The following is a 20968-nucleotide window of genomic DNA, read 5'->3' as shown; positions in this document are numbered from 1 at the left end:
CGCTCTCTGTCTCTGATATTTGTAACATTGGAAAATTGGTTATTCCATCGCATTTTAATGATGAAATTCTACAGAGGTTTAATAATGTGTACACAGTATCCGGAGATTAGGAAGACATTAAGCATGGTTCCCTTCTGTTCATGTTTCTTTGACCTAGCGTGGATGTACAAGTTGATGTTGATCTATGGATAATCTATTTTACATTTTAATTTTAATTTTAATTATATATATTTTATTTTATTTTATTTTTGCCTACTAACATGCACCTCCACGCCTCCACCCCCGTCGCGTCAACTATGTCTATAGTTGACTTGTCTGGAGTCTTCTTCCAGCGCTTCATAGTCTTTGCCGTACACCAGTAGAGCTGCTCATAAAAAAGGTTTCCAAGTGATATGTGTACAAGAGTACTTATCAGGAAATGGATTCTCTCCATTTTTTTAACATTTGAGAGAATAAAGTGTGATATCTCACATTTAATTTTATAAGTGGGACCAAAATTAAATAGGAGAGAGAGAGCAATGAAAGATAAGATCCTACACTGGACACTATCCAATTTATTTTTTACTAGAGATGATCCATTTCCGAACTTACCACCTATGGCTTAAAGCTCGTAGGTTATCTCTATGCAGCTACATTATACTTTAGGAATATTTCAAATGTTTCATGGTGATCAGTCATCTTAGTCATTGATTTTGATTATAAAACATAAATTTAATTTTTATGCACTGTAATTATAAAATAATTTTACATGTATTTTTAATTATATATTATAATTTAACGTGATTTAACGAATGCATTGTACACTTTAGGCTGTCGGTCCAATTAAATTAAACTCTTTAAGATATATATAATTGATCAATGACTAAAATGATTGGAACACTAGTATTTTTAAAGTATTTAAAAATTTTTATGTACTTTATTTTTTTATTAATTACTTACATTAGTCATTGAGATTTTTAATATTGGACATTTTCTTACAAATTTTAAAATGATGAACCATACAAAACAATTCCAAATGTTTGCTTCTATTAGACAATAGAATCTGTTTTAATTTAATATGTTTTAATCAAAATTTCAATGATTCTTGAGATTTTTTAAATTCTAGACCCTAGTTATTACTTTATTTTTGGGATCAAATTGGAGGAGGATAAAATTATTTAATAGAAAAATATTAAAATGATTTAATTTTGATGTGCTAATAGTGTAAAATGTTTTACATAATTGTCCAATCATAACCGTGTTTTTGGATGATTATTCATGTGGTTAATGTAAAAGTAATTATATTTGTTAATATGGTATTATGTGATTAAATACACATGTAAAATTTGAGTTATGTTAGATAGACACTGGAATGCGAATAATATGAACAATGGGATGCACTCTGGCCCACTAAAACAAAAAATATTCTATCTTATTTATCCATCACAACCCTAGCTTCTCACCTTCCATCATTTTCTCCTTTTACTGGAGCCGCTTTACTCTCCCTTTCCTGTTGTGCTGTCACCAACGCACCTCACCACGGCCGCACCTTTTTCTTTCCTGCGTTGCGCCCCTTGCACCTGTGTCCTTGCTTCCATGCTACTATGTCATGTCTTCGCCACTTCCATCGCGTGCCGCTTTGTTTTGTTCACCCAAATGGTATGACCCAAATAAACATCCACATCTTAATAAAAAGAACCATCTGCATACATAATAAAATGAACATCATGTGGAGCATGTGTATGCAAAATCAAGCAAATCAAGTAAAATACTAATGGTATACTCAAATAAACATCCACTTTAAATTGAAAAGAACCATCCGCATACGTAGTAAAATGAACATCTGACTTAATTGATAAGAGTCGTGAATAGCAACGGTGGCGAGAACATGGAATCTTGAAACAGCAGTGGCTGCGGCTGCACAGCTATCGCGGGATAGCGGCACTCTCGGATGGACAAATACCTCGCGTCAAAGCTCTCACCGGTGGCGCCGTCAAACTATGGATGCGGACCGGCAGGGCATTGTGGAGGCGGCGGCCCTGGAGTCGTGAATAGCAGCATAAGCGGGAGTACGAGATCATGAAATAGTAATGGCTGCGGCTGCACAGGTATCACCGGTCAGCAGCTGCACAGGTATCACCGGTCAGCGGCACTCTTGGACAGATAAGCACTTAGCGTCAAAGCTGCCTTCGGCAGTGACGGCAAAATGTGAATGTGGACCGGCGGAGCACTGTGGAGGCCGAAAATGCTATTATGGTGGGATGGTAGGAACTCTAGGTAGTGTGAATGTATTTAGGGGTGCTAATCTTAAATTTTCAAATTTTAAAATCTGATAATATTTAATTAATTAAAGGTTTAATTACTCTATTGGTCCCTATAGTTTCACAAAATTTTTAATTAGGTTCCTATACATTTTTTTAATTAAATCCTTGCACCAAATTCTTTTTTAATTGAGTTTTTACACTTTTTTTTCTTTTATTTAAGTTTTTGTACCAATTTTTTTTTTTAGTTAGGTCCCTATTAAGCCAATTACTAACAAGAGGGACATAATTGAAAAAAAATTGTTGCGGAGACTCAATTAAAAGAAAAAAAAGTATAGAGAACTAATTGAAAATTTTATAAAACTATAAGAACTAACAGAATAATTAAACTTTAATTAAAAGTCTGAATTTTAAAATTAATTTTACATTTCTTTTTTAATTTGTTGTTCGCGTTATTGAGTATATGTATTATTTTTTTTTATACTTTCTCAAACAATTTTACATTAGCGTCAAAATTAAATTCTTATAAGAATCAATTTTAAAAACCTCAACTTATTTGGATTACTTCTATCTTGTGTTTTTTTTAACCTTTTCATGTTCCTAAAAATGGACAGGACGGGTATTTTCTCAGGAAAAAAAATCTAACCCCACCAGCCCAATTCATGCTCCTCTTCAGCTCTTCTTCTCCCTTGTCCCTCATACCAGCGCCTCTCTCCTCTGTCTTTCTGAGCCGGCGACTCCTTCCCTCCACCGACGCCTTGCTATCTCCTGTCGCCACCTCCCGTCGCGCCGTCTTGACCGTTGCTTCGCTGTGTCGTTCCGGTAGGTCCTCTGCCCTCTGATCCCTTGCTGTCTTGTTGAGTTGTTATTTTTTTGTAATTTGCTGTGTCTTTGTTGCTGTTTTGTTGAATTTGTTGCTATGTTGTTGAGTTTTTGTTGTTATTGATGATAAACTTTGATGTTGGGCAAAGTATTACATTGCATTGGATGCCTCTCCCAAAAGCAATATAATTCAAACCTGAAACCTGCCTGCAAGATGTGTATATTCAACAATGACACCTGAAAAAAGTGCAATTTATTATTTTTACCACCACATCCAAGATGCAACTCTTGCTTCCTTAAGTAGCAAAATGCATAGAACTCTCTGCAACTCCATGGCATCAATCAACCCTTCTTTGTTCTCATCATAGACATCAAAATCTTGTTTCGCCTCATCATTGCTTTGTTATCTTTATCCTGTCAAATTAAAATTGTTATCTTACTAGTATATGTGCCTGCGCATAGCGCTATGCGCGGGGAAGTGCTAAATCAAACAATTTTATATGAAATTCTTTTATATACCATTTAGAAAAACATTGGACCATGGACTATGCAGACTATATATTGGTAGACTAGATTGACCATATAGCAGTAGAAACTTTGGACTATGCAGGCTATATGTTAGTAGAATTGACATTCTATAGCTGTTTAATAGTACTCTAACTATATATCTACCAAGGTCATTGGTTATCTTTTTTAAATACGAGGCACAGATTAGTTTAACAATTTATTAGGTGTTAACTTGTAAAGATTGAATCTATTAGATTGCTATTTTTTATAACAAGGGTACAAATATTTTCATGTAAAACTCTCCATGCTTCAAAGATGTTTGTGTAATATTTGCTAATTTACCACAAAAAGATTAGAATAAAACCACTAAATCAATATACATTCAAATGATTAAATTGGGGGAAGGATAGATATCACATAAACAGCCACAATGTCAATCTGTTATCCAGGATAGCATATAAAGGTCCCATACAAATGCTCTTATATTTATTGCACATCCACAAGTCTAGGAATTAAAAATTCTTTAACTGACTTACAGAGAAATTCTTTAATGGTAGATTGATGGTGATCTGTGCCTCTATGTCTGCATCACCTCTGTGCAGGTTAAAATTAAGTTGTGTTCATTCTGTTAAGGTGAAACTAAATTATACTTCCTCAAATATATTAGATTCTCCAAGTCCAGCAGTATATTTGGTATTTACCCATTAAGAATCACTGTTTCATTCACCTCAAAATAATAGAACACAAATAAGTTCCTCATTTAGTTAAAGGATAAAACCGAATCAGCCTTGTAGCTTTTCAGCTCCTGCAGATTCCAGTAGCACCTAACCTTGCATTGACAAATTCTAAGAGTAAGTGATCAAAGGACTAAATTAGAATATAGCTCAAAAGATAAGATTTATATTTTTTTTAGAAGTTAAAGGGAAAAATTTTAAATAATAAAAAAAGAGTAAAGAAAAATGAAAGACAAGAAACCAAAATAATCCATTTACAACTAATTAGAAGGTTTTATTCTTCTTTTTTCTTTTCTTGTTAAATTTTATTTTGATTATATATATACATATATATGAAACAACAGCGGTCTGGACCTCAAAAACAACAAGTGGTTAGATCACCATCTCCGGTTTCTCCATTACTACAACCCTTCCCTTGCAAATTGCAGAGTCTTAACTACCTGGTGTGGCCATGGATGGCGCAAACAATGGTGAACCACAAAATCAGAAGCGTGATGAACTTACAGAGTCACTCAATGATCTCTTTAGCAGCATTAGCACAATGATCAAATCGGAGCTTCAGGTAAAAACCCTTGTTCCAAACAATTCCAATGAATTACAAATCGTGTAAACTATCTGAGGATACAACATTATTTGGAATATCAATTTGACAATGGTTTTATGTGAGTTAGGGGACTAATAATCAACTTGAGTTATTAGAGAAGATGAATGTGAGGGTTGCGGAAGAGTACAAAGGTTACGGCGACTTAACTTCAGGGTTGAGGGTTTTTGTGGAGCAGTTGAAATGCAAGAGTGGTAGCTTCAACGAATATGTTGAGCAGATTGATGCCATAGAGAAGCAAGTAACTGAATTTGAAGTTGTGGTCTCTATGCTTGACAAATATGTGTGTCTGTTGGAATCAAGAGTGCAGTCTGTGTACCAAACTAGGCTTCATCCTCCTCCTAATAATTAGATAATATACATATGTATAGATTTGATTTGGTAACTTGCTTACACAGTGATTTTGAGTCTTTTATCATGTGTTAACCAGTTAAAGACTGAGAGGTTGTATTGTATTAGTAATATACCGGTGCTAGTATATTTTCCATGAAGTAATTTTATTACAAATTAATTACTTTCATCTTGGCTTTCTTCCTGAGAGACATGTTTTATGCAGGTTATAATCATTGCTTTGTCCTCAAAATTGAATTTAGTTGTCCTCAAAATTAAATTTAGCAAGTGTCATTGATAAACAGCAAGAAGATAAAACGACCAGAGTTTAAATTTAACTCAAAGGAATAATTACACAACCAAACAAATAAGTTATCAAAACATATGAATTTGATTAGTTGTAAAAATATTTATAGTATTAGTGTATTAAAATTAAACTCATTGAAATGCTTAAATATTTATGAAATAAATTAGAATAATGTTAGCATGATGAACTATGATAGAGATCTATACTTAGAAGATTGCACGCGTTATCCACTTATCCCCCACTTCTCCAACTCCTTCCTGCACAGCAAATGCCCTAGCCTCCACCAAAGAAAGCAAACCCTAGCAGCCTCCACCAATCGTCGTCGCCGTCTGTCGGAGTGGGAGATTGCTGCCGCCGTCCGTCGCACTCAAGAACTACCGTCTTCGTGCTCTCGGGCCTCTTGCCGGATCCTCCGCGTCGTGTGCTCGCATCTCGCCTCTCTCCTCTGTGCTCGGCTGCTCACGCCTCCCTCCGCCAGTGAGTGCTCGAGCTGTGCGCGTTGGTTGCTGCTCGTCGTCCGTGGTTGTCTCTGCTCGAATCTGCCTCCCAGTGTCACTCGAGTCTCGTCTCAGTCACTGGCATCTCGTGGTTCGCCTGTCTCGTCGCCGGCGGCAGAAGCAACTCGTGGGGTTGTCTCTTGCTTCGTCGCCTTCCGTGGGGTGGTCGCTGGCTCGCCGTCGACCGTTGGTGAGTCCCTGCACCATCGCTTCCCTGTTCTCTCTTCTCCAGATTTTCCTTCTCCCTGTATTTTTGCATGTTGCTGAAAAAATTGCTAATCAATAAATTTGCCTTGTTGCTGATCTAACTGTTGCTGTAAATCGGGACTTTACTGAGATTTGTTAAATTTGTTGCTGTAACTTGAATTTGTTGCTGAATTTGTTGCTTCCCAGTCACAGAATCATAACAGAATGCTCAGTCAGTGCTTGGTTGATTGGCTTTGCTCACTGATTGCATTTGATGATAGATTTTAAATTGATAACTTTTAAATTTTAAATTTGCACTGCCCATGTTACTGATTCACTGTTCCTTCAGTGCTTTTTTGTTGTTGTTAATCATTGTGATGAGCTTTGTTAAAATTGGGTTGAAAAATGTTAATCTTTCTTCATTTTTCATTGTTCTTAACTTCTGTTCTTATTAAAAAAATTGCAATTGGTGATCTCTTGATTTATTATATGCTTCATGTTTTTAATTTCACTCTGCTTCTAGGCTTTGAAATCAGTTTATGATAACTGTGATCCAATTATTTAGTTGGATAGCTGATGTAATTATTGAGTTTAAGAGATTGAGTTTTTCTGTTCTCATTATTAGTAAGACATAGATAGTTTAGAATTTCCTATTTCTTTCCCTTCTGAAGTTCGTTATTTCAAAAGGTTCAGTGTTGGCTTCAACTTTCAAATGGGAATTAGGAGCTGGTGAAGATAACATCTTCTGGAATTGAGTCTGTTGTTTCACTGCCTGATGAGAAAGTAAGATATGATCTAGAATTGCGATAGTACACAGTGATGTTTTTTCCATTTGGCTGGACTCAGTGAGACAACTGGGAAATATTCTTGTTTGGTCTGATTAACTAACTTCAATATTTAACCTTGTTAATCATATCTTGTACAATTCAGATAAAAGCAGGGCCTATTTTGGTTGCCATAAATTCCTTCAAGAAAGTTCCTCTGTATGATAATGATTATATTAAAGCCTACAAGTATAAAAGAATTAAAAGAGCCTGTTTTGTTTTCCTTTTTGACTCAATTACGTTAAGGTAATATTATCTATCTTTAACTTGTGCACTGCAATTATTTTGCATATTTTGATGATTAATTACATTTAGTTGGTGATAGTTTGTGTAGGGTTTTAAATTTGAAAGATATTTTATGATGTTTATTTATAATTTACTTATTATTTTATCATGGAACGGTTTTTCCGGTTGAACCACGGTTAAACCGGTTAGACCAGTAAACCAGTGAACCAGTGATTAGAGCAGTTTGATGACTGGTCCGGTTTTCAAAACCTTGGTGTGATTATAATTAGATAATAGGCTATGTTAGAATTGATTGTTAATTGCCTAATTGATTAATTGTTAATAGGCTCTGTTGCTGCAGTGTGATTGTTAATTTCTTAATTGGAATTGATTGCTAATTGCTTAATTGATTCTCACTATTATTGTGTCAAATTAAGATATTATTGTAGTATTGACTAATATGTCTATTTTCGTATTAGTTATTTTAGAAATTGAGACTTGATTGTTGTTAAAGTGTAGGTGAAGATATATATTTCAAAATTTAATTTTAAGTTTTTGACTATTTCATATTTTTATTTAAGTTGGATCGGGTCAGTCGGTTCAACCTGTAATCCACTGGTTGAATTAGTGACCTGATAGTCTCGATCACCGGTTTGGTTTTGACAACTATGCCTTATGCTACTCTTTGGCCCCTCCAGTCTTCGCTATCAAAAACGACACTGAATTTGGAACGAAGCTGCATCATCAGTCACTGTAAGCTCTTCCCTCCCATTCCTCTGTTTCTAAGTACTTTGCATAAAACCTACACATACCCACAATCCAAATTTGTATTGCTATAATCTATTTCATCAATGCCTTCGATTTCAAGAAGCAAAACGATGGTGGGTATGTTTCATAGGTACCTAAACTATCTGAAAAGTCCTTCCTTTTCGACATTAACCCTTCAAGCTCCACCTCAAACTGAAGCCACGCTTCAATTGCCAGTTTTTTCTTCTTTTCAGCACTCCCCTTGCCATATTTCAAGATCACATGCTTCTTGTGTTTACTTAATTCAGTCTTCATCACTGCATATTCACTCTTTTGGTAAACATGTTGTTCCAATGCGGAATTATTGTTCAGAAACTGTCTCAGTGATCCAAAATTCTAGCTTTAGTGTGAATGTTGAAGAAGTTAATGGTTTAGAGAGCTATGTTGATAAAGTTTACAACTCTCTGATGGATAGTTCACTAGGTTTTAACAATTTGGAAAATGCCCTTGATCAATTGGGTGTTCCATTGTCTACCCCATTGGTCACCGGGGTGTTGTATAGGCTTCGTTATGATGAAAAGATTGCATTTCGGTTCTTCACTTGGGCTGGCTGTCAACAGAATTATTCACATGAGCCTTGTGCTTATAATGATATGATGGACATCTTATCTTGTACTAAGTACAAGACTAAGCAGTTCCGGATAGTTTGCGACATGCTGGAGTATATGAAGAGGCATAACAAGAACACGGTGCCAGTTGAAGTCCTCTTGACGATTTTGAGGAGGTATACAGAGAAGTATCTGACTCGTGTGCAGAAGCTTGCGAAGAAGAAGAGGATAAGAGTGAAGACGCAGCCAGAAATAAATGCATTTAACTTGCTCTTGGATGCCCTGTGCAAGTGTTGCTTAGTTGAGGATGCTGAAGGTCTGTATAAGAAAGTTAGGAAAAGGATCAAGCCGAATGCAGATACACACAATATATTGGTTTTCGGCTGGTGTAGGGTTAGAAACCCGACTAGGGCAATGAAATTCCTGGAAGAGATGATTGAATTGGGTCATAAGCCTGACAATTTCACTTACAACGCCGCCCTTGATACCTTTTTCAAGGCAGGCATGATAACCGAGGCACTAAATCTTTTCGAATTCATGAGAACGAAAGGTTCAACCATATCTTCTCCCACTGCAAAGACTTGTGCAATTGTAATTGTGGCGCTTGTGCAAAATGATAGAATGGAGGAGTGTTTTGAACTTACGGGGCATATGATTAGCAATGGTTGCCTTCCTGATGTTTCAACATACAAGGATATAATTGAAGGGATGTGTTTGAATGGAAAGATAGATGAAGCTTACAAGTTCTTGGATGAGATGGGAAATAAAGGTTACCCTCCAGATATTGTTACTTATAATTGTTTCCTCAAGGTCCTTTGTGACAATAAGAAGTCTGAGGAAGCCCTTAAACTATATGGAAGAATGATTGAATTCGGTTGCCTTCCTAGTGTTCAGACTTATAATATGCTGATTTCAATGTTTTTTGATATGGATGATCCTGATGGAGCATTTGAGACTTGGCACGGAATGGAGGAGTGAGTTTGCAGACCGGACACACACACTTACTGTGTGATGGTTGAGGGGCTATTTCGCTGCAATAGAATTGACGACGCTTTTATTCTTTTGGAAGAAGTGATAAACAAGGGAATAAAGTTGCCATATAGGAAGTTCGATTCCTTTTTGATGCAACTCTCGACAATTGGTGATCTCCATGCCATTCACAGGCTTTCAGATCACATGAGGAAGTTCTATAATCATGCTATGGCAAGACGTTATGCACTAAGCCAGAAGCGTAAGAGCATGAGTTTGAGAGGAAAGTAATAAGTTCTTGATTGGTTTTGTGCTACTAATTGTCAAGTTAGGACAGCTCTTTTCATGATAGGTTCAATGAATATTACCTGCAACCATGGCAGGTTTTTCATGATTTCATACGCCTTAAAGTTCATCACTGCACCATTTATTGGACTATTTCATGACAACAACTAGTTGCGGTTTTTGTAGTTCAAATTCTGGTTCAAAGCTACACTGCAAGTCTTACCTCTCTTAACAGTTGAACGACTACGCCCAGCATTTACATATGTTCATCAACTCTTAAAGAATTGGTTGAATGTTGGTTATTTGGAAGGTTCTTTTGTTCATGAAATCTTGAAGGATTTGGGGTTCCATGAAAACCAGCTTAAGATATATAAATCTGCAGAAGAATGCAATGATCTCTTCACAAAAGGAAGTGCTAATGATGGTATCGATGCGGCTTTTGACGAAGTCCCTTTCGTGATGCACCTTCTTGGAACTTATTGCTCCAAGTATGTCATGGTTGAGCCAAGATTTAAAACTGGTGGTTTTGGCTTTGTAAGTTCCATCTATCCATTGCACCACTTTTTATATATATAAAATGATAGTTAAAGATTTTCAGACGATTTAATATTTTTTTTTGGTGACAGACGATTTAATATGATTTACCAAATTAATATCTAATAATTTCTAATTATCATCTTCACATAAAAACAACTGAATCTGAATCTGAGATTTTTACTAATTTTTTTATTTTTCACATGTAATTGTCTTCACATGAAAATGAAAATGACTAATGAGAATCAAGAATTTTTAGATGAGAGAATATCATGTCTTGAATTTTTACTAATTTAATGGCTACTCATGTGCAATTATATCTTCGTATAAAGATAATAGTTTCGAACCTTCACATAATTTATGTGTTCTCATATATAATCAATAATTTGATAAACTTGTTTCAATAAAAAAAATTTATCGTAAAAAAATTACAATTTAAAAATGTAAAATTTTAAAATACATATGATAAAATAATTTTATAATAATTTAATTATTTTTATTATTTTATGTAAAGAGAATTTTATTTATTAAAGTTTAAAAAATAATATTAAAATTAATAAATATTTCAAATTTAATATTATAAAAAAATAAAAAATTCATATAAAGACTAATTTGATTCATTTTTTAAATTTTAGGAATAAAAATGTCTTAGGTCTAGATTTTTAGAAATTATTTTTTATTATAAATAACTTTTTTACATGTCAAGTGACACGTGATGTGTTAGGTGTTACTGATCTGACACGTCAACCAATCATCTTGTGACACGTGACATTAACTTACCATATCATCATGCCACATGACACATTATCATCTAACTAATGGAAGGATCAATTTGATTTACATTTTATCTTTTAAGAACCAATATGACTAAAAAAATTTTTTGAAGACTAATTTGAAGAATGAATAATCTTTCAGAGACGAATTTGACTATTAACTCAATTAACTATTAAAAATAACAAATACACAAATTGACCTCAAAATCCAGTACTCCAGCTATATGTTAGGCCGCATTTTGGTTGTTAATGTTTTCTGATCAAATGTAATCCTTTCGTTCAGCCATGTATACTTTTAAAACCATTCAAAACTCAAAAATTTAGAATGAAGGCCATGTATACTTTTAAAACCATTCAAAACTCAAAAATTTAGAATGAAGGCAAGGATCTCGGCTACACGCTTTATATAGCATTTCAACACATCTTATGTACTTTGTCCGTTTTTTTTATTATGCATATATCTCGAATATATAGTATCCAATTACCGCATTTTAGATATATTTGGGTAGTAAAAATTTAGAATGAAGGCAAGGATCTCGGCTACACGCTTTATATAGCATTCCAACACATCTTATGTACTTTGTCCGTTTTTTTTATTATGCATATATCTCGAATATATAGTATCCAATTACCGCATTTTAGATATATTTGGGTAGTACATTTAACTTAATTTAGGACATTGTATTCAGGATATGTAAATACACTTCATATTACACATTTTTGTTAATATTATATTTAAATAATTTAAATAAAAAAATCCGGCCAACAAAATCGATAAATATATAGAAAAAAACTAATATTTTAATATAATTTTTTTAAATAAATGGGACAAAAATTACAGAATAACATTCTAAAATAATATATCTACTATATTTAACCGTAGTTATGACATAGTATATTATAGTAATAAGATTTTCTTTTACCACAATTTATAAAATTTAGTGAGTATTAAAAGGTATAACAATTCTAGTTTATATTAAGATTATAACACTCAAAATTTCACTATACACTACAAGAGAATTCAATTAGAAAACACACGAAACTTTGAACTTGCTTCGTTGTTTCTTGCCATATGTATAGTAGTTTTCTTGGTGTATTGAGACTTCAGACCATCTCATATATATATAGATTATAGGCAATGAGTTCTCACATCTAAAGTAGGGCATTAAAATTTCAAGAAGACATTGATGGTGGAGTGGTTGTTGGAGATATTATTAATTAAAAATATAAGTTATGACATCATAATTTTCTAATAAATGGTATCGAAGTTTTTTGTTGCCTATAAATAAGAGATGATCTAAAGTTTTAATACACCAAAAAAAAAAATACTAAACACATAGCAAGAAACAACGAAGCAAGTTCGAAGTTTCGAATATTTTTTAAGTAATAAGTTCTCTTCTAATGTAGTGATGTAATATTGTACTGAGCTCCATTTAAGGGTTTGCCGCTGGCCAATGGGTTGCTGCATGCACAAGGCGAGATTCGAACCCCCGACACTTGCTTATACCCTCCACTGAATATTTAAATGTATACAATCTTTTTTTTTGGTATATCTTGTTAGACAAAGCCTTGATAAACATTTTTTTTATTCAAGTTTTTCACAATAAATCAGCAGTTTTTTTATCAATTACTTCTCTTAATATGTTGTTTGCCAAACATAATTGAATTGTACTTTTTGCTTTTGCCACATTGTCTCTATTATTCCATTCATAGTCCAAGTTATGTCTTGCTGATCTAACAACGTTTGTACCTTTAATTTTTATAATTGAAAGTCATTAAATCTTTAAATTTTATCATTTTAAATTTAAATTTTTTGATCGACATCTTATATTAAGGTAAATTTTTTTCTAATATAGAAAATTAGACAAACCTACAACTACGCAAAGTATACGAAGAATTGAACTTTTACTCTAAAATAAAGTGACTTTGCTACCATTTATTAGGGATAAGATAGAGTTGGAACAAAAGCAAACTAAATAATTTACGTAGAGAGTGATAAAATTAATATATCAGCAAAATAGGTAAAAAAAAAAAGAACTGAGTAACACCAATTTTTAATATGAAAAATTACCAAAATAAACGGAACAAAAAATAATCACCGGCTAATATTTTCAAAAATATCTACTATATTTAATAGTAGGTAAATTTTATTTAATCTCCTCTAAAATAATATATAAGTTATCCTTTATGATGTGTCATATTTTAATTGGTTGTTATCTTAGTCATAGTTGGATTAGTAAGAGAACAGGAGCGAGATAGCGATGACGTCGTTAAGAGATGATAAAAAGAGAAATTACCTGAGAGGACAGTATGGCGATACTTGGAAAGACCACGTGAAGAAAGAATAGAGAAGTGGAAAGGTACTTCAATTAACGAGAATAGAGTTTTGATATTTTAAGAAATTATATCATTACCCATCTCAAATAATAAATTACAAAATAATCTATCTATGATTAAGATAATGACCAGTTAAAATGTGGCACATACATCATAAAAAATAATTTATATGTTATTTTAAAAAGAATTGAGTAGAATTCATCTTAATAGTAATTATAATATTATAGTTTATTATAACTTTTTTTATAATCTCTTTCTTCATTGCATGTGGATAAAATTAATTATAAAATAATCAAACTATTTTTATAATCATAAAAAATAAGTTATATTTGACAAAATACTCAATTATTGAATGTTGTTGATTTCGCTAACAAAAAACGTTAAATTCTTAAATTAATCATCCATCATCATCTTCATTCTCTTAAAGCCCTCAACCAAATACATTAACAATAATCAAAATCATCGTCACCATATTTTCCAACCCTAAAATTTTATAACCCTTTTTATAATTATTTAAAAAAATTATTATTCATATCTTAACTCAAATAATAAAGTCAAGCCCAAATTAAGTTAAAAGATCCAATCCTAAATTTCTGTAAATCTCTCTCTCACTTTTAGAAGAGATATCTGAACAATCCTAAGATAAAGAGACAGTTAGTCACATCAGAAGTAGAACTATTTCAACAGTAATTATTGGCTCACTTTCTATAAATACCTTGACACACTCAAATACAAAAAAATTCCAATATTCTAAACTTATTTTAATCTCTTACTGATTTAAACATCGAAGTGTCTTACAGGTCTTGCAGATACTACTCCCATTTTTTCAAATACACAACTCAGAGACAACGACTTTCAGAATGTAGTACAAGTCAAAGACCACTTCCATTTAAATTTAGAGTCCAATTCACCACGGTTTCAAATAAAACTCCAAAATTATTATTAATATAAAAAATTAGACAATAAATTATTTATTTTTATAGAATATATATTAAAAATAAATTAAATAATATATATTTATATAAAAATACATAATAATTCATTCACGGCTGATTTTTTTTGTAGTATCCACATGACATTTTTATAAAAATGAAAAAAATATATGTTGGTGGCTGCATGCATGTTTGGTGCATCGATGGCCTACATTTTCTTTTCTCTACAAGCGCTAATAAAAAGTCAAAATAAAAGCACTAGAGAGCCACTTGTGTTTCATGGTCCTCTACTGTTACAACATTTTCGCCATGATCATAGACACCATTTTAGTTTCTCGTTAAACTCTCTACACATAGTATTTTCTTGTGTTGTACTATAACATTAGTTACTAGTTAATTTCTTTCTCAAGAAAACATAATATAATTTCCCCCTATAGAATAGTAATGTCTCTAACAATCAAACTACATCTAACATCCCAACTCAACAACCTCAGACACAAGAGCAAACACAATCTTACCAAATCTATTTACAACATTAACCCATTGATCACTATCAAGAAGTGCAAGGTGAAAAAAAGAATAAAGTGTAATAATAGTAATAAGAATATGATAAAGAGCTCATTGATAGAGCCTGATGGAGGTACATTGGTGGATCTGATAGTGCCGGAAAGCCAAAGATATTCGAAGATGACGGAGATAGAGTCGATGGCGAAGGTGAATCTCACGAGAATTGATATGGAGTGGGTGCATGTGATAAGTGAAGGGTGGGCTAGCCCATTGAGAGGGTTCATGAGGGAGAGTGAATACCTTCAGAGTTTGCATTTTAATTGTTTGAGGATGGAAGATGGTTCTGTTGTGAACATGTCCCTTCCGATTGTGTTGGCAATTGACGATGAAACAAAAGGGAGAATTGGCTCATCTTTGCATGTTGCTTTGGTTGGGCCTCTTGGAGATTGTGTTGCTATTCTTCGAAGGTTAGTCTTTCTTTTTCACCACATTAAATTAAACCCTTCTTGTTTTTAGGTTAGTTTATTGTTCAATACTTGAATTGTTATGAACATTTATTTTAACGATGAAAACTCTGCGTATCTTGTATCGTATCTCGTGTCTGTATCAATGGAACATTTTTTGCAGTATTGAAATATACAAGCATAACAAAGAAGAAAGAATTGCCAGAACATGGGGAACAACTGCTCCAGGATTGCCTTATGTTGATGAAGTGATTACTCCATCAGGGGATTGGTTAATTGGAGGAGATTTGGAAGTTCTAAAACCAATCAAATATAGTGATGGACTTGATAACTATAGACTCTCCCCTAAACAACTTCGGAAAGAATTTGAATCGCGTAAAGCTGATGCAGTTTTTGCATTCCAGTTAAGAAACCCAGTGCATAATGGTCATGCCTTGTTGATGAATGATACTCGGAAGCGACTGTTGGAAATGGGATACAAGAATCCAATTTTGTTGCTTCATCCTCTTGGAGGTTTCACAAAGGCTGATGATGTACCCTTGGATGTTAGGATGGAACAACATAGCAAGGTGATTATACTCCAAAAATAATATAACTGTTGTTGTTGGCCTAGTGAAAATGGTAGAAATTCAGATTCAGATGCAGTTAACTTTCTATAAAGTTGATAATTAAAATCTGTTAAATGACAATTTAGTTAAACATGTTAAATTATTTAACGATTTTTAATTATTAACTTCACGTGAAGTTAACGACACTTCAATTTTTACCAGTAGAAATTGCTCGATCTAAGTATTCATTAATTGTCAAATTAGGTCCTAGAAGATGGTGTTCTTGATCCAGAGACTACCATAGTGGCCATATTTCCATCACCGATGCATTATGCAGGACCAACGGAAGTGCAGTGGCATGCCAAGGCACGAATAAATGCCGGTGCCAACTTCTATATTGTTGGTCGGGATCCTGCCGGCATGGCTCATCCAACTGAGAAAAGGGATCTCTATGATCCTGATCATGGCAAAAAGGTTCTCACCATGGCTCCTGGCCTTCACAAGCTTAACATTTTGCCTTTCAAGGTAACAAGTCTTCGATGATAATATAACTTCTTCAACAACTTGTCCTCTATTTTAAGTTAAAAATATTAGAGGCAATCAAAATTTATTATTATTTATCATCACTTAATTATTAATTTATTTCTTGTAGTTTATTAGTTTTTTTAGTCTAATTAATAACATATTTTATTTTATATTATTAAATATTAATGACTAATTAATTATAAAAAATAATAAATTTTAATAATTTTTTAATTTTTCTCTTTTTAAGTTTTCTTTGTTACTTTCTATAACCTCTAGTATATTTTTTAGGTGAAAACTCAGGTGCAGTCAATTTCACGTGAAGTTAATAGTTAAGAGTCGTTAGATGAAAATTTAATCAAATCAGTCAAATTTTTATCTATTAACTCTCAGCTATCAACTTCATGTAAAATCGATTGTACTTGAGTTTCTATTTTTTTAATTACCGAGAAATTTTAGCTGGACAATACTTTTTCTTTGTTTTTGTCTTATTTTTTAGGAAAATTCCACTCCCCTCCCCTGTGAGATGTTAAAATGACACTCCCCTCCCCTCTATTTTTTAGGGAAAATTCCACTCCCCTCCCCTCTATTTTAAAAGTTAGAAGGGAGGGGAATGTACATTTATAAAATAGAGGGGAGAAGAGTGTCATTTTAACATCTCACAGAGGAGAGTGGAATTTTCCCTATTTTTTATCTAACACTAGTCAATTCTTATATTTACACTATAATTATTGGCCTTTTGTATGATGACGATTGTTGCTTTTCTTTCCATATTTGAATTATAGGTGGCAGCTTATGATAATAGGGAAAACAAGATGGCATTTTTTGATCCCAGCCGTGCTAAAGATTTCCTTTTTATATCTGGAACCAAGGTATGTATCTGATTCTCATTATTCCAAGATCTATTTACTATCACGAGTAGCTAGCTAATTCTTCATTTCTTATTGAATTATGATATAGACAATGTATCACATATAGGGGGTGAAAATGGGATGAATCCAGCTAAATTTTGGTTTAAACCAACTTCACTCATATTGTATATATATATGGCTTAAATTTAGACTTGTTATTTTCTATAAGTTTTTTTTTTCCAGGTTTGAGTTTGGCCGATAAACCCATAAAATTATTTAAAAAGATTGTTTCGTAAATTATAACTCAAAATAAAAAAATTTAAAATATCTAATAAACATTAAATATATTCTATCATTTATAATTCATATTGTAAATCACAATTTATTTATATATCAATCGTAAATTACATATTATAACTATATTTATTTAAAATTTACAAATATAAATTTTTTTTAACAAAAAAATTACCATCTTAATTAATTAGTCTTGACTATTGATTTTTTTTTAGTTTTGTTTGTTGAATTTATTATAAATCTATAGTTGAAACTTAAAAATTCTAATTAAAAATAATTTATTTTTACAAAAAAATATTTTAATAAGTCGATCCAACAAATTTTATAACTGTTTTAAAAGTCTATAACCTAATCTTTTTAACTAATAAACTTAAAAAAAAGCTTAAATTTAACCTCTTTAATGAAACAAATCAAGCCTAAAACGAGTCGAAGCATAAGCCTCTATTAGTAGCTTAGCACACTGTCATCCCTAATCACATAAGGTTAAGGTTAGTGTCAAATCATTGCTCTTGCTCTTGCTTGTGTTTCTTGGTTAGAGTTAGCTTCCAAAAAATGTGTGTTCAAAGTAAGTAGTTATAAAATTTTAGTAATAAATATAGGATCTTGTTAACACGCCTTAAATTCTTAAAAAGATAAAAAAAAATTATATTTTAATGCATTAAATGCGTCAAAATTGAAAAAATATACATTATTAATTTCTTAAAATGTGCTCTGATTAGAGTACATAAAATAGCTAAATCCGTAAATATATGATCCATAATATGATTATCTATATTTAAGAGAGGGAAGTGAACACTGAATTGTGAGCTACCCCCTTAAAATGATGTTAATTCTTTAAACTTATTCATTTACATGCATGTATGACTGTGTTTGTTCAAAATAAGAACTCTCTGTCAACGAGAACTGATCACAAGATTTTATTAATATATTTGGATGATTTATTTTGTAGATGAGGGCTTATGCAAAAAATGGTGAAAATCCACCAAATGGTTTTATGTGCCCATCTGGATGGAAGGTTCTTGTCGAGTATTATCAAAGTTCGCAAGCCCAAGAGGCATCACAATAGCCAAAGGTGTTATCTACCTAGATATTAATTAATACATGTTCAATTTTTCGAGTAAATATTTAAATTTCTTGAAGTTTAAAATGAATTAATTTAATTATTGAAATTTAAGATGTGAGTCACTTTGATTCTTTAACATTATTTGCATATGACAAATGTCAAGTGATTCCAAAGGAGGAGTGCCAAAGTTGCGGATCTGGATCTGGGAGTGCCAATTTTTATGCATGGTCTTCCAAAACACAAGCATACATATTCTATTCTTTTTTTAATGTTGTAATATATTGATATTTTCTTATAAAATCATCCTCAAAACTCAAAAGTTAATTGTAGACTTGTAGCTTCACGCAAAATTATTTCATATGAAATCACATCTAGTCCGAAAATCTTTACAAATTACAAAGGCCATTTGAATCTTATAGGTTACCAATGAATCAATTACTTAGGAATTATTAAATTTTATTAAGTTAAAATTCAAAAATTACATAAAACAAAATATAGTGGACTTTAAAATTAAACCTGTAGGACATAATATTACAATAAATAAACTTCTTTAGAAGTGTTGTCTAATCAATTTTTTTAGTAATTAAGTTAAACTGAATTTTGCTATACATGATTTTTAACAGTTTATGTACCTTTTTTTTTCTTCTTCTTTTGAATCTTCTATCTTTTTTTCTTTTATTTTTTGTGTTATTTTAAAAATTTTATAAAAAAAGGAATTAAAAAAAATGTTCAAAACGAAATGGCTAAAAATACACAAAAATGATATTTGAATCGTGTTTAGCAAACTTTTTTCTAAACACAAATATAAGTTCAGAAAGTTTTTCAGGTTTTTTAGGTTTTTGAGTAACAGAAGATGTTTGTTAGTGATTTTATGAAAATTTTAAGAGAGATCAGATCTTTAAAACTACTTTTAATGAAATGAATAAAAAAATTAGTGATGTTACGTGACTAAATTATATATTTTAGTAATTAAATTCAATTAAGGTAGTCCAATAATTTATTAGTAAAATAAAAATGAATTGAAAAAAAAAGAAAAGCATAAAAAAAAGAAAAAAATTGATTAATTTAGTTAAAAATATAATTTATTCACCTAACATTTCTTAAAATAAATTATGAGTTTTGTTAGATAAACAATAATTTTTGTAAACAATGTGAATAATGGATTTTAGAATCCATTCAATAAAGTAAAAAAAACACTCTACTCCAAATTACCTCTTAAACTTTAATATTAGGATAATCATCTGCACACCAAGTGAATTGAACATTTAGCTATTGTTAACTATGCAAGAGTAAATCGAATCAAAAAAAATAATCATCCAATTAAAAATAATGAACATAATCATCTGCGTACCTATTAAATTGAACATTCGACATATCTATTGTTCATATTATTTAGTATTCTTATTGTCTATTTATACTTTTCCATAAATTACATACTATATATAATTAACAAAGAGAGAAGAGTTAGAAACAAATATACAACAATATAAGAACATTTTAAAACGAATTTAGTCGCCAAAAAAAAGATTAAAAAATTACTTAACATAAAATTATTAAATTTTAAAAATTAAAATATTTAATTTTTTACATAATTTTTATAAAAAATCACATCAAAACCTTATTTTTAAAGGTACTTATGAAATCTAATTAATCTATGTCTAATAAGAAATAATTACGTGCAATTATTTTTACGTAAATTTAATCATCGAGAGCAATTAAATAATATTTTAGTTAAACATATCAAATTATTTAACAATTTTTAATTAATAATTTTACATAAAAATAACTATATATAAGTTTTCACTATATTTAATATCCAATCATTTTTTTACATTGCTTATTTATCATTTATATTTTCTAAAATTTTATTTTTTTTGTTACCATATTATTAATTATACTTAATTAAATGAATTAAAATTAGAGGAGTGTTCAAAAACTAACAAATTTGTGATTTATAATTCATCAATTAATTATTATTAGAATTTTTAATAGTATAAAATTAAATCTAAGAGTATAAAATTATTTATGGTTTTTTAATAATTAAATATTAACTAAATTTTAATAAAAATGTTGTTTCCTAATTAAAATTATTCTAAGAAGAAAAGACACTTGTCTAGCAGGGGTGAATGTTTAGCAAGTCAACGGGGTCAACATTCAAACTAAGAAGAAGGACCTTGGTTGCTTCCCTTCATCTTCCCCGTTTGACATTTTCATTCCCAACATACACTCATTTACATTCAAAAACCAAAGTTTTCCAACCA

The 20968-nt window shown here is 31.4% G+C and overlaps 4 protein-coding genes across 5 annotated transcripts; all 4 read left to right on the top strand.

Annotated features, from left to right (window-relative positions):
• The first annotated feature begins 2853 nt into the window (after positions 1-2853).
• On the top strand, positions 2854-5424 carry LOC107476518 (biogenesis of lysosome-related organelles complex 1 subunit 2). Of its 2 annotated transcripts, none has more exons than XM_016096446.2 (3): positions 2854-3062; positions 4732-4865; positions 4975-5424. In XM_016096446.2, exons 2-3 carry the CDS (start codon positions 4755-4757, stop codon positions 5254-5256), a joined length of 393 nt encoding a protein of 130 aa, XP_015951932.1. In that variant the 5' UTR covers positions 2854-3062; positions 4732-4754; the 3' UTR covers positions 5257-5424. The 2 variants fall into 2 exon arrangements, with proteins under 2 accessions (XP_015951932.1, XP_015951857.1); XM_016096371.3 differs by having other exon boundaries at positions 4648-4865.
• Positions 5425-5748: 324 nt separating this feature from the next.
• Positions 5749-10484, top strand: LOC107476334 (pentatricopeptide repeat-containing protein At1g73400, mitochondrial). Its single transcript, XM_052259594.1, has 3 exons — positions 5749-6228; positions 6912-7294; positions 7855-10484. Exon 3 carries the CDS (start codon positions 8125-8127, stop codon positions 9604-9606), a length of 1482 nt encoding a protein of 493 aa, XP_052115554.1. The 5' UTR covers positions 5749-6228; positions 6912-7294; positions 7855-8124; the 3' UTR covers positions 9607-10484.
• On the top strand, positions 9640-10517 carry LOC127745665 (glutamate receptor 2.9). The gene is made up of 3 exons (XM_052258832.1): positions 9640-9859; positions 10193-10416; positions 10509-10517. The coding sequence occupies exons 1-3, from the start codon at positions 9640-9642 to the stop codon at positions 10515-10517; spliced, it is 453 nt and encodes a 150-aa protein (XP_052114792.1).
• A 4547-nt stretch (positions 10518-15064) lies between these two features.
• On the top strand, positions 15065-18710 carry LOC107476428 (ATP sulfurylase 2-like). The gene is made up of 5 exons (XM_016096275.1): positions 15065-15432; positions 15593-15998; positions 16242-16502; positions 17285-17371; positions 18594-18710. The coding sequence occupies exons 1-5, from the start codon at positions 15065-15067 to the stop codon at positions 18708-18710; spliced, it is 1239 nt and encodes a 412-aa protein (XP_015951761.1).
• The last annotated feature ends 2258 nt before the right edge of the window (positions 18711-20968 follow it).

Source organism: Arachis duranensis, chromosome 1 (assembly GCF_000817695.3).
Source record: "Arachis duranensis cultivar V14167 chromosome 1, aradu.V14167.gnm2.J7QH, whole genome shotgun sequence".
Classification (NCBI taxonomy): domain Eukaryota; kingdom Viridiplantae; phylum Streptophyta; class Magnoliopsida; order Fabales; family Fabaceae; genus Arachis; species Arachis duranensis.
Note: the sequence above shows the minus strand (reverse complement) of the source record. Positions and strands in the feature narration are given on the sequence as shown.